General features: G+C 38.5%; 1 protein-coding gene across 1 annotated transcript; it reads left to right on the top strand.

Moving 5' to 3' along the window:
- The first annotated feature begins 955 nt into the window (after positions 1-955).
- polr1c (RNA polymerase I and III subunit C) lies at positions 956-15,657 on the top strand. Its single transcript, XM_034003730.3, has 9 exons — positions 956-1,081; positions 1,750-1,821; positions 1,958-2,071; positions 2,702-2,834; positions 3,122-3,241; positions 5,233-5,385; positions 10,512-10,661; positions 12,081-12,197; positions 14,428-15,657. The coding sequence occupies exons 1-9, from the start codon at positions 1,010-1,012 to the stop codon at positions 14,544-14,546; spliced, it is 1,050 nt and encodes a 349-aa protein (XP_033859621.1). The 5' UTR covers positions 956-1,009; the 3' UTR covers positions 14,547-15,657.
- Positions 15,658-15,959: the final 302 nt, after the last annotated feature.

Here is a 15,959-nt window from a genome sequence, read left to right as displayed (position 1 = left end):
GATTAAGCTGGTTCATGAAAAAATATGTCCACTGGAAATTAATTTTCTGTATATATTTCTAAAGTCAATTATTTGTTGTCTACACTGATAAATGAATCAATTTGCTCTAAACTTTGTCTCGGATTTCATATACCAGCTGGGTGCCCAGAGTCCAGTAAATATTGGTTCCAAGTCCCAACACTTGTTGGAATTTAAAACAGGAGGCGCCATATCCCAATACACAAATACGGATCTTTCACTCTTGTTATCATTCTGGATAACACACTATGCCTACTAACTCAGCTATAATAATTTAACATAATGGAGGACTACGAATATGTACTTTTTTTTTTTTTTTTTACAACACAGTGAAAAGAAAACAACTAAAATCTAAGGTTAACCTCTGAACTTTTAAATCATACTGGGGAGGCTCTTCTAGACTTCCTCAATTGGCAGCCAGTCACAACCACTGACATATTGTGCTGTACTATGATATATGCTGTATCTGATTGGTTCAGTAAAATAAGATACCAGATCAGTACTGTAGCTCCCTGCAATTAAGAGACAATTACCTTATTGTCATGCAACTTGTTGATAATTTTCAGCTAAAAAAAGCTCACCTAAGTATGGGAAGCAGTTTTAACCCTTAATCATCAATTAAACTCTGTTTTGGATATATAACACTATATTTTTGATATCAGAAACTAATATTGAAAATTGTTGATAGCAAAAATTGTACTACTTATATCAACAAAGCAATACAGATATCAGAAAGGATTAAATGTAAAACGGCTTGCCATACCGAAGGGTTGGTCATTATCAGTGAAATGGGGCAAAGTTGTAAAAGGATTCTCACTTTATACTGTGTATTGTTTATTAGATGTACTCATTTTTAACACAAATGTTATACCTATATATATTATTGGGACAGCATGAATACAGATATTTATTTCAGTCTTCACGGCGCCTTTATATGACAACCGGATATGACATTGAGGGACACGTTTTTGTTGTCAATAGTCTCACAGAAATGGCGGCGCCCAAAAGCAACGTGGAAGAGATCCGAAATCGTGTTATTCTTGGGGAGTATGGCGTCCGGAATGTGAGTGTTCAAATGTAAATACGCCGAGGATATTAGGGGAGGACACATTTTAATGTTGGTAAAGCTGGGCAAGCGGAGAGTGTACATTTCAAGTGTGCATCTTTGCTAATACCGTCTCATGCCTGTTGCTAATGTGCTGTAATGATTTTAGTATTATATTGGCAGATGTTACTACCAAGATTTTTTCTGGTATTGTGTCACCTGATACTGCTGCTGCACAAAACAAACTCGTAATATACGCACCCATTTCACGTTCTTTAAATTAGTCAATAACATGAGTATTTCTCTTTCTTCAGGCCTGTGATGTTAAACTCACCAGCAGTCTTTTGGGGGCTTTGTCATTTACTGGCAGTGGAATTTGTACTGGTAATAGGAAACCCCTTAACAAGACTGATGGCCGTAGGATTTTCTACTGGTTCTAACCACGCCGATTTATATTATTTAATTTCGAGTCTAGCATGTAATGCAGTATATTGATAGCTGGTCTGAATGCATTTGCATTACTTGATTTCTCACAATGACTCTGTCAGACGACACACCAGCACGCACATTGTATAGAGGTGAAATAACAGAAATCGCGGATATTTCTGGGCAAAATAAAACATTAATACTATGCCACATTTATATTTTGTCCAGGTTATTTTAATGGTTATAATTTTTATGTGCAGGTCCATACCACTGACTTCCCAGGAAACTACCGTGGCTACGATGACACATGGGACCAGAAGAAATTTGAAGAGGTATAACACATTTAGGTCATTGTATTGCAGCACTTCAGTATACATTGGAGGTATATGCCAACCCCAGTGTAAACACGTACAGTCTCGTTTGCTTTGACCTGACGTTATTATAACAGCACTGTACTTTTCTTTGCAGAATTTTCGAGTTGACATAATTGAAATGGATGAAAGTACAGGTACATTGGAGTTCGACATGGTTGGGATTGACGCTGCCATCGCTAATGCTTTCCGACGTATTCTATTAGCAGAGGTAAGAAGTATTGTTCATAATGTCTATTACATAATTATCTAGTTATGGAGTCTAATTGAAACATACATAGCAGTACTTGTTATTACTAAGAGTGCTTAAAACAACGCAATGTTGGTTATTGTACCCTGTTTTCCTTGATAGGTAAATATACTTTGTGTATTCTCACTAAATAAATAAAAAATACACTAGAACAAAATTAATAACTAGTAATATTTAAAGTAAATAATACAGAACTTAGGCATGCATAATAGACTGTTAGTTGAAAACAAAATTACCTTTCTTAACAAACCTTTGCAGCATAAGTAACTTTATGAATCCGTGCTGCAATAATAATTAGATACAGGGGCTGTATATCAAATACTACCCCAATAACACAGAGCCACAATAAAGTTCCATGCATTCTATAGGTATTACATTTGGCAGTCGTGCTTGGGGTATACAACCTTCCTTCGTTGTTTTTTAGTTGCTACAAACACTTTGCTATAGAAAAGAATAAAGGTCCAGTTGCACTAAAAGCCTAATACATCTTGGAGGTGTGTGTTGGAACTGTATAATGGGCTCCAGGTAAAGCTGGTCATTGTTGTAAATTCCGATGCACTCTGATTCACTCGTGGTATTTTTGCTGTGAAGGTGCCAACGATGGCAGTGGAGAAGGTGTTTATATACAACAACACATCCATTGTCCAGGATGAGATTCTGGCACATAGACTAGGACTGATTCCAGTCAAGGCCGACCCCCGGCTCTTTGAATACCGAAGCGCAGGTAAGAAGTTGTTCCATTGTCTCATGAATACCCAAAAACTCAAGGGATCCAAGTCCATTCTATATCAATTTTACTCTGCGTTGCCAATCAGTGAATATGGGGAGGTATTTAAACCATGGTCTAAATGAAGATAAGGAAGTTCTGCATTTAGTTTATTTATTTATAAGGCAGAGCATTTTGTAACAAGGATTAGAATGCTAACGTATGTTCTTTCAGTTCATAGTAATAGTCGCAGTTTGTTTGTGTGTGCAAGATATTAAAAATGTTGTGTCGCGTGTTTCCCACAGGAGATGAAGAAGGCACAGAGATTGACACAATTCAATTTCAGTTAAACATAAAGTGTTCCAGGAACCCAAGAGCCACCAAAGACTCTACAGACCCCAGCGAGCTCTACCTTAACCACATGGGTATGCTTTCTTGCTGTTTCTGTTAATGGAGATGTGAGGACCCAGCAATTGCATTTAATATGGACTGATAATTAAACCACTATTTTCATTGTCATAAGTCATGAGTCCAACAAATGACATACATACAGTGGTTTGCAGAATTCACCCCCTACCAATAATGTCACATTTTGTTGAATTACAAATAATATATGCACAGTTTTTCAAACTAACTTTTTTTTTATTCAAAGCTGTAGTGGTTGAACTGAACACTGTTATATGAGGAGGAGGTTAAATGTCAGCAAAACTTGCAAAGAAAATGTACAAAATGAAATTTACTGGTTGCATAAGTATTCAGCCCCTTAAGTCAGTACTTGGTAGAAGCACCTTTTGCAGCAATTACTGCTATGAGTCTTTTGGGATAGGTCTCTACTAGCTTTGCACAGTAGGATGGTGAAATTTTTGCCCATTCTTGACGGGAAAATTGCTCCAGTTCTGATAAGTTTGTTGGGGTTTGTCAATGGACTACAATCTTCTCGCCATAAATTTTCGATTGGATTCAAGTCAAGACTTTGACTGGGCCACTCAAGAACATTAATTCTCTTGTTCAACCACTCCAGTGTGGCTTTGGCTTTGTGCTTCGGGGTCATTGCCCTGCTGAAATGTGAATTTCCTCCCCAGTTTCAGAGTTTTGGCTGACTCAAACAGATTTTCTTCAAGGATTTGCCTGTACTTTGCACCATCCATTCTCCCCTCTATCCTGACAAGCTTCCCAGTCCCTGCTGAAGAGAAGCATCCCCATAACATGATGCTGCCATCACCGTGCTTGACAGTTGGGATGGTGTTGACTGGGTGATGTGCATTGTTGGGCTTGAGCCAGATGTAACACTTGGAATTTAGACGGAAAAGTTAAATTTTTGTCTCGTCTGACCACAAAACCTTTTTCCACATTTCTGCAGTATCATCTACATGCCTTTTCGCAAACTCCATACGTGCTTTAAGAGGAGGCTTTTTGAGTAATGGCTTCTTTCTTGCCACCTGTCCATACAGGTCAGCTTTGTGTAGGGACCGGCTTATTGTTGATGTGTGAACACTGACTCCCATCTCAGACACAGAACTTTGCAGATCTTTCAAGGTCATTGTTGGCTTCAGAGTGATATCCCAAACCAGTTTCCTGCTTGCCCAGCTGCTCAGTTTGGGAGGGTGACCTGATCTGGGTAGTGTCTGGGTGGTATGATGCATCTTCAACTTCTTAATGATGGACTTCACTGTGTTGAGAGGGATAATCAGCACCTTTAAAATTGTCTTGTACCCTTCTCCTGCTCTGTGCCTCTCTACCACTTTATCCCTGACTTGTTTCAAAAGCTCCTTGGTCTTCATGGTTGCTTTGTTGCATCACTGTGTGAGTTGCAGCTTGAAAGTCTTTATATACCTGAGGGAAATTATCTACAGGTTAAACCACTTTGAGTACACACAGGCTGAAACCATTTCACTAATTTTGTGACCTTTCAAATAAATCATTTGCACCTGAGCTGATTTAGGGCTGCAGTAGCAAAGGGGTTGAATACTTATGCAACTGAGATTAATCTGTTTTTCTCTGTAAATCTTACTTACTTATATTCTATATGCATTTTTTAACTTTATCAATGTGGAGTAGTTTGTGTAGATTCTACATGTAAAGTCGTGGAGTATGCTCAGGTGCCAACAAAATGTGAAAACTCTGCAGGGGGGTGAATACTTCTGCAAACCACCGTGTGTGTGTGTATATATATATATATATATACACACACATATATAGTTTACAGTATTGTATACAGTTATGCTGTGATATTAAATTAATACTTATATCTACTGTAATTATTAAACTATATATGGCTGCAATGAGTGCCCAATGTTTTGGCACTAGTTGTTCCCTTTCTCACAGTTTATTTAGAGAAAATATAGTCTTTTCTTGTCAGCCTTATGACGGTAGTGCACTGTCTGGGACTGATGTCTTTTTTTCCTGCTTCCCCTAGTTTACACGAAGCACATGAAGTGGATTCCGATTGGGAACCAGGCAGACCTGTTCTCTGAAGCAGATATCTGCCCAGTTCATGATGACATCCTGATCGCCAAGCTTCGTCCAGGGCAGGAGCTAGACATCGTCATGCACTGTGTGAAGGGAATTGGTAAGGCCTGGTGCACGATGCCACAGCTAGCACCTGCAGATAGCATACAGTGTGTACGCACTGCAGTTAAACCTTCGCTTTATGTATTGCATTGTAGGTATCTGTGTGTGTGTGTGTGCTTTGTTTTTTATTCCTCTTTTGTGTTACATTTTCAAATGCAGACCATCCAGGGTAAAAAACTCCCGCTCGCCCGAGGCGAATTAAATCTGAGGAGGACTAGTTGATGTCTGTGTCTCAGTAGTCCTCTGGGCGAGTACTTAAAACAAATGTACACATATACTCTCACGTTCAGTCTTGCATTAAAAAAAATGCAGGGAAGTCAATTTTCTAACGGGGTATAGCAAAGGTGAATAAGCATTCATAAATAATGCTTAGAAAACAGTCACTTGGAAATGAAACCTCCCTTCATCTCCCCTGCAATGCCAACTCCACTTCATGGTGTTTTACGTTTGTGTTCTCCCTCTGCGCGGGAGGCAAAGTTTATCGTTTGAATTTACTGAAACACGTTGCATTTGAAGTAAGTGTAAAGTCATTTTACAAAAATGTGGACATTTATAGTGGGTTACGACCCTGACTGAAGATGTCATTAGCAAAGGGGGCCGGTTGTACTAACGAAGTCAACAATAGGCCACGTTTTACTAAACATTTGAAAACTAATAAACAAACAATTACCATAATGAACACTATCGTAGTATGTTGCTTAAAACATAATAACACAATATATTCATAACATAGTTGAGTTCTTATCTGTAAACAGTAACACATTTAAAGCTTGGGGCTCGCTGTCTGTAGCTTGGTGTTTACATTATCGTCAGCATATTTTAAGTGATTGAAAGCTGAAATTGCTATTTTAAAACACACTTTTCTTATACCAATACTATACTGGTGACTGATAATCAGTTTGTTGAAAACCAGGCTTTAATCACTGATAATAGGTGCACAGGCGGTGATTCTGTGAGCGCTCCAGGGCTCAAGCACCAATGGGGGAATGGTTTTGCTTACCAAAGACAGTTTACGGATACACAGGTAAACAAGGCTGTGACGGTCCTGTTGCAGTATCACCAAGGTCCAAAATACAGGATTTAGTTGCATTTCAGTGTCATTCGAGGAGACAGTGCTTGGCTGGTTTAACGTCCATTCTTCCCGCCGATCTGAGCCCCATATAGATATTCGAAAGTTTACGGAGTGTTTTTTTTTTTTTTTTGCAAATATTAATTATGAAATACATTGAATGCCCCTTGATTATAAGTATGAAAGTAAGTGCGTGTTTAGAAGCTTAAGTCAGTATTAATAATTGCTTTAAATTGGTGTGAAGTGATGGAAATGGTGTTCGAAATTGGTGTAGGTACTGTAGGACTGCAGAACAGGTTAACGGATTTAAAGGTTTAAAAAACAGTGCAGCTTGTTATCCTTACTGTTTTTCTAATTTGCTTAAATAGGCATAACATGTTTTAAAGTACAAGCTAGTGCTATATTAAACTTCATTTATTTAGCAGCCTTATGTTGGGAGGGGTGGGGACGACGACAATGTCATATAGCATCCCTGAGTGGTTTTGAGGTCTGTTTTGTGCTATCATTTATTATATAGTACAAGTTCTCAAAAAGACGCAGGAGAATGAATCCGGTTTACAGCTTTTATTTGTGTCCGTCAGTCCCACTGTTTTTCAAACTCAACACAATGAATGAAACTTAGTATTCAGACCCGCTAGTAACAGAGTAATACAAAAAATAATGCAAGTCTTAATTTCATATATATATATGTGTGTGTGTGTGTATCTTATTGTACATCGTTCGGTTTAATAAATGCAGGAGGGAAAGTGTGGAATAGCCTCCCCAAACTAAAGACTCACGTGTCGCCTATGATGGTCTGTTCTGTCAATATATAGTGTAGATGCTTCACAAGCACAACTGTTTGTTTAAAAAATATAAAATCCATTTATAGAGTCTCCCAGCTTTTCTTTTGTATTTGTTATGCTCTCATTAGTATCTGTAGCAGATTCAGCGTCCGTCAGTTCTGGCAGATTCTTCTGTACTTACTGAAGCGTTTTTCTCCAACTGCTAATTAAAAAACAAAATAGCCACCCAACCATTTCATCCCGAAGGCTACAGTGAAATGTACTGTCTTTAAATTGGGACTTTAATGAAGACTGCATGTGTACGTGAGTACATTAATTATTGTAGATAGTAATTCATAGCAGGCCAGCATTTTTGTAACTAGCAACACGTAATGTACAATAAAATAAACATTTTACTTGTGTCATCCTGTCTGGTGCTGTTAGTGTCAGTTTCTCAGCACACAGTACAGTTAGTCTCTCAGTAACACGGTGCAAACAGATGATTGATCGATCTGTATGAGCGTTTACGAAGGTGCTTTGTTTAAAAAAATATATATAATATATAAATTCATAACATATAATATATAATTTTTTTTTAGCAAAATAAAATCTAAGCCTATTTTTAGTTCAAGCCCACTAAATCAAGGAGCATCTCTATAATTAAAGGTAAAGTAGTAGATAAAACGTTCTTAATTAATGGTGAGGCAATACCAACAGTGTCTGAGAAGCCATTGAAGAGTCTTGGGAGATGGTACGACGGGGATCTAAAGGACTCAGTTCGTGTGGGAGAAGTTAGACAACAAGCAGTGGAATGGTTGAAGCAGCGCTTTACCAGGCAAACAAAAACTCTGGTGCTTTTAGTTTGGTCTGCTGCCGAGGTTGCTGTGGCCACTGACTCTGTATGCGGTTTCTTTGACAACAGTAGAGAAGCTGGAAGCTTTAATCAGTTCATACATCAGGAAATGGTTGGGAGTTCCACGCTGCCTCAGCAGAGTGGGACTTTATGGTAAAGGAATACTGCAGCTACTAGTCTCCGCTCTAACTGAGGAGTTTAAGTGCGCCAAGGTCAGGCTGGAAATGACATTAGTAGAGTCACGCAACAAAAGCGTAAGGGAGGCAGCACCTGTGTTGAAAACTGGAAGAAAGTGAGCGGCAAAGAAAGCTGTGGAGGATGCAAAGGCTGCCCTTCGAATTGGTGATATCATAGGGCATCAAGAGGGGGTCTTGGTCTCAGTTCAGCTCCTCCTACATGGCACAAGGCAGCCCCAGCTCAATGGAGGAAGCTGGTAGTCAACAAGGTGCAAAAACAGGAGGAGAGGATGAGGTGTATAAAGGCCATTTCCCAGGCCGAGCAGGGGGAATGGATGAGATGGGAGAGTGTGGAACAACGCAAGATTGGCTGGCAAGACCTATGGTCAATGCAACAGAGCAGGATCAGTTTCCTCATCAGGTCAACATATGATGTTCTCCCATCACCACAGAACCTAAATCTCTGGGTAGGAGAGGATCCCTCATGTGCTTTGTGTTCATCACCTGCAACATTAAGGCACATTTTGACAGGATGTAAGGTGGCTCTTAGCCAAGGACGGTTTACTTGGCGCCATGACCAGGTGCTGCGATGTTTGGCCTTAGCATTGGAAGACAAGCGTAACATGACCAATAAATTGTCACCTGTTTCATCAAAACATACACACAAAAAACAACATTCCTCCGCCCAGGAGAGCAACCACCAAGAAAAGGTGTTAAAACCAATCCTCGCCCAGGACAACTGGAAGCTGCTAGAGACAGGAAAATGCTGGCAGATGTTGGTCAATGGCTTATTTTTCCACCTGAGATTGCCACCACTAACCTTCGACCAGATATTGTCTTGTGGTCTGGATCAGCACGCCTTGTTCACCTGGTAGAGTTAACAGTGCCATGTGAGGATGCTGTAGATGAGGCGTATGAGAGGAAGAAACTCCGGTATGCACAACTAGCCACTGAAGCGGAACAGCGAGGATGGAGAGTCCAGGTTTACCCAGTGGAGGTGGGTTGTCGAGGATTTGTGGCACACTCTACAACCCAGTTTCTCAGAGACGTCGGATTCAGTGGCCAAGAGTTGCATCGCACAGTGAAGAACTTATCTGAAGCAGCAGAGGCGCAGCAACTGGCTGTGGTTGAGACGGAAAGATTCTGGCTGGGGATCTCAAGCACAATAGAAAGAAAGAAACGCTGATGTACGGGTAAGTAAGCTGGGCTGAGTTGAGTGGGGGGACGGAGGGGGGTGATGCTGGGACGCCAGAATCACCGTCGAACCCTTAGCTCAATCCAGACGGTTGTCATGCTGATGCGCAAGGGAGGCAGTAAGCTGATCCCTGGAGCCAGCATTACATTTCAGCCATCAACACCAGACAGAAGGATATCTACATCATCATATGGAAGGAAGCGCAAATGGATGGAGACACAGATGGATCACATTAGTTTACTGTAAAGCTACCTCTTAGTTGGTGCTTATCTTGGCGAGAGCCGAGTTCAAATCAGCATGAAGTTTTACTAGTCTCGTGTAATGGAAATCATTAGGGACCCCAACTGTTGTTGATTCCAGTTTAGGCACCTCACATAAGGACTGGTAAGTTTACATCAGGACTAGCAAGTTTCAAAAGGTACTAGTCCTTTGGCGTAGTAGCACAGTATAGTTAGTTTCTAACCCTGCCATCCCTACACTGTATTCCTCACTGTATTTATGTTCTGAAATACAGGAATGTTCTGCTGGGATGCAATATAGTTTTAGTTCACATTTTAGAATTTGTTAATTAAGCAAGTTAGACTTAAAGCGCCATGTTTTTTATTCAGTATAAAAATGGTATCCCTTTAATCCCTGTATTCCATGCAAATTAATAAAATCTAATATGACATAGGGGTTTATTTAATTTTGTACATGTCATGTCTTGAGGCCAGGGTTTCATTTCGGCTCAGATCACAAGTGAAATGGTGTTTTCTGTCCAGTGGACATTGGTCTATTGTACCAACACAACCTACAATTAGCAGACTGAGTGTCCGAGGTTTGTGCTCTCTGAAACACAATGCCTAAGGGGTTGCCAGAAAGTTTAGCATGGTCCTTTAATCCCAGCAAGAATCTTGGGGCAGGTTGTATTAATTGTATGGTTTATTTTTTTATTATTATTCTTATTATTCACTAGTATAGGGAAGCTAGGTGTCTGGTAGAGAAGTCACATGCTGTAGACTTTTCTGTAAATCATCTGTGAATAAAAGACCAGGATTGGGGGATCTCTGCTTTTTTTTTTTTTTTAGGTCAAGACCATGCCAAGTTTTCTCCGGTTGCCACGGCAAGTTACCGCCTCCTTCCTGAAATCTCACTGATGCAGGCGGTGGAGGGAGATCTGGCAGAGAAACTGAAACACTGCTTTTCAAAGGGCGTCATCGAGATTGAAAATGTCAATGGTAAGCAGGTTTTTGGTATCATGGTACTTTCACTAAGTGGGCTGGATTCAGTAAGCGTGTGGCCTTTCTGAAACGACAAACAAAGTGTAAAAGTCCCATTACGTTATACAGTAGTTTCTTGCTAGGTGTGTTTTTCAATTTTTATAACAAAACTAACCTACTCTGCACTGAAGTAAATGCTTTGTGTCTTCTGTCTGCTTAGAGCCAGATTGATCAAGGTTTTTATTGTGAAAGGAAAATTTAACCTTTAATGTTGTAAAAACCTACAACGAAGAACAATTAAACTGCTTAGCTGTTTTATGCTAAATGTTTTAATTCTGTTTAACAAAAAAAAAAAAAAAGTGGTGCAAATTACATTGTGGAGTAAGACCTTGATAAATTGTCTCTTGGTGAGAAGACTCGGGTATGTTTCCATGTCTCATTCTTGCTGGATCAGGGTGTGTGTTTATTGTGCACAGTAGTACAACTCTGGGGCTAACAAGCAAATAATCCCTGGGCGGGGGGTAATAAAAAAAAAGATAAATATATTAATAAATAGTGGCATGTGAAGCTGTTTAAAACATAATAGTGATCCTGCTGGTATTTTTCGGCTCCTTGACAGTTTATTTTGTCTTCTGGTAAGAGATCCTCTGGGAGATGGTTTTCTGGAAGGTTAATGCAGGATGTTTCCTCATGAGACATAACTTTCCAGAACTCTGCTAAAATCATGAATGATTTAATTAGCCAGGCTTAAGATGAATTCAGACAAATACAAGGAAAGCTTTTGTTTTTTATTGGTTATGTATTCTCCAGCAGACTAGCTGGTTAGGGACATATATTCAGTGAATCTGACCTGCAGATGTAGTCCGCGCGGGGGTGGTAGCGGTGAGCTGAGCCTAAAAATAATTGGCTATTTCTAAAAATTGGGAGAAAATGATAAAAAAAAAATTGCGACGACTAAATAAATAAAAATATTTCAGTTATAATAAGTAAACGCAACCCTTGTGCCAGCGTTCTCTCTGGCATGGGGTACAATTCAATTCACATAACCTGCAGAATGTGGAGCAATATTTATAGGTATTACATTTGATTTTTATTCATAATGTTTTCTGGAAATGTCATATGTTGCTGCTAAAAAAAAAAAACTAGGGGCAGAATATGTGTCTCTAACTTTCTAAAAGAAACTAAATGAAAAATACACATTTAACGTTGTAGCCACAAAGCATTTTACCCCAGTGATGGTTAATTTTAAGCTTAGAAATGTCAATATTTTGTTAAATGGTAAAAATGTAACACTTGGGTAAATGTTGTGTGAATATGCCCTAAGAGATTATCAGTTGGACTAACTTTAGGTAAGGCAGTCCAGGATTGATGTCGTAAGAGTTTGTGTGTGTGTGACTGTGTCCTGCCTGCATCACCAGAGCCGCCTTTTTCGTTTAGGGAGGAAGTTTGCTAAGGTGGTGAATTCTCGACTAGATACCTGCAGTAGAGAAGTCCTCCGGTACGAGGAACTGAAAAACAAGGTGAAGCTTGCCAGAGTCCGAGATCACTTTATCTGTAAGTTCACGTTACTGGTGTCATCTTTACTTTGGCAGATCCTAATACCACCACTCTAAAATGCAAAATGAGAGTTGCTTGCTTACTTTCAGATAGTCTGTCACACTCGCATGGGTAAAAGTGGATAGTGATTGTTTTGACAAACAAAACTCCTGGCGCAAAACTTTTGGCCTTGGGCCCCCCAAAGTTCTCGGATGCATTCTGAGACATTTTGGACCACTTTCAGAAGCACATTTGAACTTGACTTTGTAGAAAAAGAAATTCAAAATTACTTCTTACAACTTGTCATTTTACAAACCTTTTACATGTATGCCCATTTCACATAATATTAATTTTATAAAACCTCAGCTGCAAACATCATGTACAATATCTGCTTAACTCAATCAGATGTCGTAAATACAGGGTTCATACAGTTTTTCTGATACAAATTCCAAGGACCATTTTGACAATTTCCAAAGACCTAATTTAAGGAGTTTGATATATTTTTCAATATTGATAACTGATAACCAACTGTAAAAGTAAAGCTTTGGCAACAGTTTATTTAACTGTATAATAACAAAAAGCTAAATTATACTCACTTTGAGAAACTCTGGATCAGTAAACTTTTTAATTCAGTAACAGTCAGTTTTGGTTCCTATAGGTGAGTGTTTCATTCTAAAAGCAGTACACCAATTCAGTGCTTTAATCTATTAGTCAGAAGCAACAGTCCAAGAATTTTGTGTCTCAATCGTAGGTGCCTAACTTTGTTAAAGTGGGTGGCAAACTGAAGGACTACCTGCCGAGCGTAGAGACGCAAATTTAGTACATTTATTTATTTATTTATTTATTTATTTAAAATTAAGAAGCTCCAAGAAACCAAGCAGACCTTGCTGTTGTGAAGTTCCGGTTTTAGTAATTGCAAGCCGACAAAATTGGTCAGGTATTTCAGCATAAAAAGGTCAATATGTTCTTACTGAGCAAGCATTAGTTACAAATACATGCAAGTAGCACCAAATGGCACAGCCAGTACCAATGGCATCTCTGCACAGTGCTGCACCTAGAATTCTCACATGTAGTTTATTAAAGGAAAGTGTTAAACAAAGAAAAGCAAGCACTGTTCTTTTGAAGGTAATTATTCCCTAAGTAAGGCAGTTCAAAATATTTGCCATGTCAAAAGCATTGGTTTACTATATATAAAAAAAGACTTAATTCTGAAGCAAAATACATTTTTTTTGTTTTATTCAAAAAAAAAAAAAAAAAAAATCAACAGTATATATTTATAACAGCATAAACTTAGTTGCATAAAGGACCAGTCAAGAGTTGTTTCCTGTTTTATACCATTAAAATGGTCTTATTCCTCTAAGAAATTGTGTCTTTGTTTTTGTGCTTGCTTCTAAGTATAGTCCATTGAGTTAGAGGGCAAATTTGCCCATAATAAAATAACTTAAAACAATAATGTAACTGCTGCTTCTGCAACCAAGTCATTTCTTGCTAGTTTTTTTTTAATATTTATATTTTTCTGTAAATATTGGGGCAGGTTTTGCACTTGCTTCAGATCAGGTTCATTATTTTATATCATTAACAAGGGCTGACGGTGCGCAGAATGACGGGGAGAGTATAAACAACATTTTTTAAATTACCTTACGATTTCAGGTGCAGTACGTGCCTTTAAAGTAAGATGACACTGGCTGTGAAAGAAGGACAGACTCTATTGTGGGTTTTTCTATACACAAATAAGCTTACTTTACTTGAAAAACATCTTAAGCAAATTCCTACTTGAATGAGTAGTACACAACAAGCTGAAAATGTATTTCAATAAAGAACAAGAAGTTTTTAATAATAAAAAAAAAAACATTCTAGCCTACTTCACTAAAGTAAAATCAGGTTTGTGTTATTTTGAAATACCATGGTTTCAGATTATTCAGTACAGAATAAAAACAAACTAAACTAACAACGACCTAGCCTATATTTCATTAATAATTTTTTGTAGTCTCCACAAACTGCCCAGCATCTTCTGTTGCAGTCACACCGCTGCTAACGTTAGCTGTTGTAAATAGTGCAGTGCGGACTATGAGTCAAACCACTGTTCATGTAGGGCGTGGTCTCAATCAAGTTACAGTTCAACAGGAGAAAAATAAAACTTTGAAAGGTCACATAAATCAAGTATGTGCAAACATATTTTACAATTTTCTACAATTAAATATATAGACCCTGTTTAAACTTAGATTTTTTATATATTTATTTTGTACAGTCTCTGTGGAGTCAACAGGAATCCTTCCCCCAGACGTTCTCGTGAGTGAGGCGATCAAAGTCCTGATGGCAAAGTGTCGGAGGTTTCTGGATGAACTAGATTCTTCTCAGGTGGACTAAAGGAAGAATGTGAAGATCTGCTTGGACTTTCCCATTTTGGAAATGATTGTTGTTCTTCTGGTCAGAGATTATCCAATGTGCAAACCCGCCCCACCTCCCAGGTCTGGGTTATATCTAGACAAGTTCTCTTTACAGTTCGATACTGAGCAGCTGATTTGTAAAGATGGCTTTCCTTCTATGTTAAGCTGCAGTATAGAAGTATAGTTTGCCACAAGCTATTTCAAGATTTATAGTTTGGTTATACAGATCTGTACTGAAAACCAAGACTGGTTTTTATTTTGTTTTGTTTCTTACAGATCTCCCACCCCCCATGTGATTTAATTGTTAAAGCAGTTCAAATCAGTGCTGTACAGTAAACATGAAAAACTAACATCTAAATTGGACATTGGCATAAATAGGATCTTCCTGCCTGTTTGCGCATACTTGAGGAATGTTTGCTGTTCCTCAGATGTATACTCTGCTGTTGTTATTGCCTGTGTGTCCTACTAAAGGATAATGTGTCCTTACTGGCCCGTTGTGGTAAGAAATTTCAGCCACACGTAACTTCAATTTAAATATTTTTTTTTTATTTTATTTGCATTTAAACACTCTAGTAATGGAAAATTATAAGCCAGTACAGTACGTGGCTGCTGCTGCTTCTTCTGAATGATTTATCTTGGGTGATTCCTTCTTTTTGGTCTGCTTTATTATTCTCTCTTTTTTTGTGTCCCAATTTGTTTTAGATATGTTCATGTCATTTTTTAAGTCGTCAAATTGATATTCTTTAATCATGCAAGGAAGTTCCATGGGCACGGACAGCTAATGGTGTCAGAGGGTTAAATGTACTTTAGCAGTCAATGCAGCCAAACAGCATGCAATTTAAGCTTTGCAATGTAAACATTTTAAACACTGTTTTGCCACCACCTTCCGGATACATTCTAGCATTAACATCTTCTGCAGGACTGTGTTTCTTTGCATTACACTGCTTCAGGCGCAGGATCCTGTAGGCAAGCAGTAACTATTGATCCCAAGATAGCAGTGAGCTTTTCCTTCTGTAGTAAACTGTAAGATTATTTTATAATAAGCGTAAACGGCACAATAAAGGGTTAATATAAACACCCATAAGAATGGAGGATTTTTGTATCAATTTCTGTCTTATTCTTGTGTGTCAAGGGGTAAGTGCAGTTTTGACATACTGCTGGAATCAATCCAAGAGTGGACCCAAACAGCACTACAGAATGCATTGTATGACTGCCCCCAGTACCCGTGGGGTTTTCTTTTCAGATTTTTAGATTTATGATCTGAAAAGATAGAATACAAACACATGTGTAGAATTGTAAGAAATTTAAGAATTATTCCTTAATTCTGTCCAGTTCAAATTTGTAGATTGGCCAGTACAGTACTGGATGAAGGTCATTGTTAGTTAATCCCAGT

This window comes from Acipenser ruthenus, chromosome 5, assembly GCF_902713425.1.
Source record: "Acipenser ruthenus chromosome 5, fAciRut3.2 maternal haplotype, whole genome shotgun sequence".
Lineage (NCBI taxonomy): Eukaryota > Metazoa > Chordata > Actinopteri > Acipenseriformes > Acipenseridae > Acipenser > Acipenser ruthenus.
This window is presented reverse-complemented; position numbering and strand designations above follow the sequence as displayed.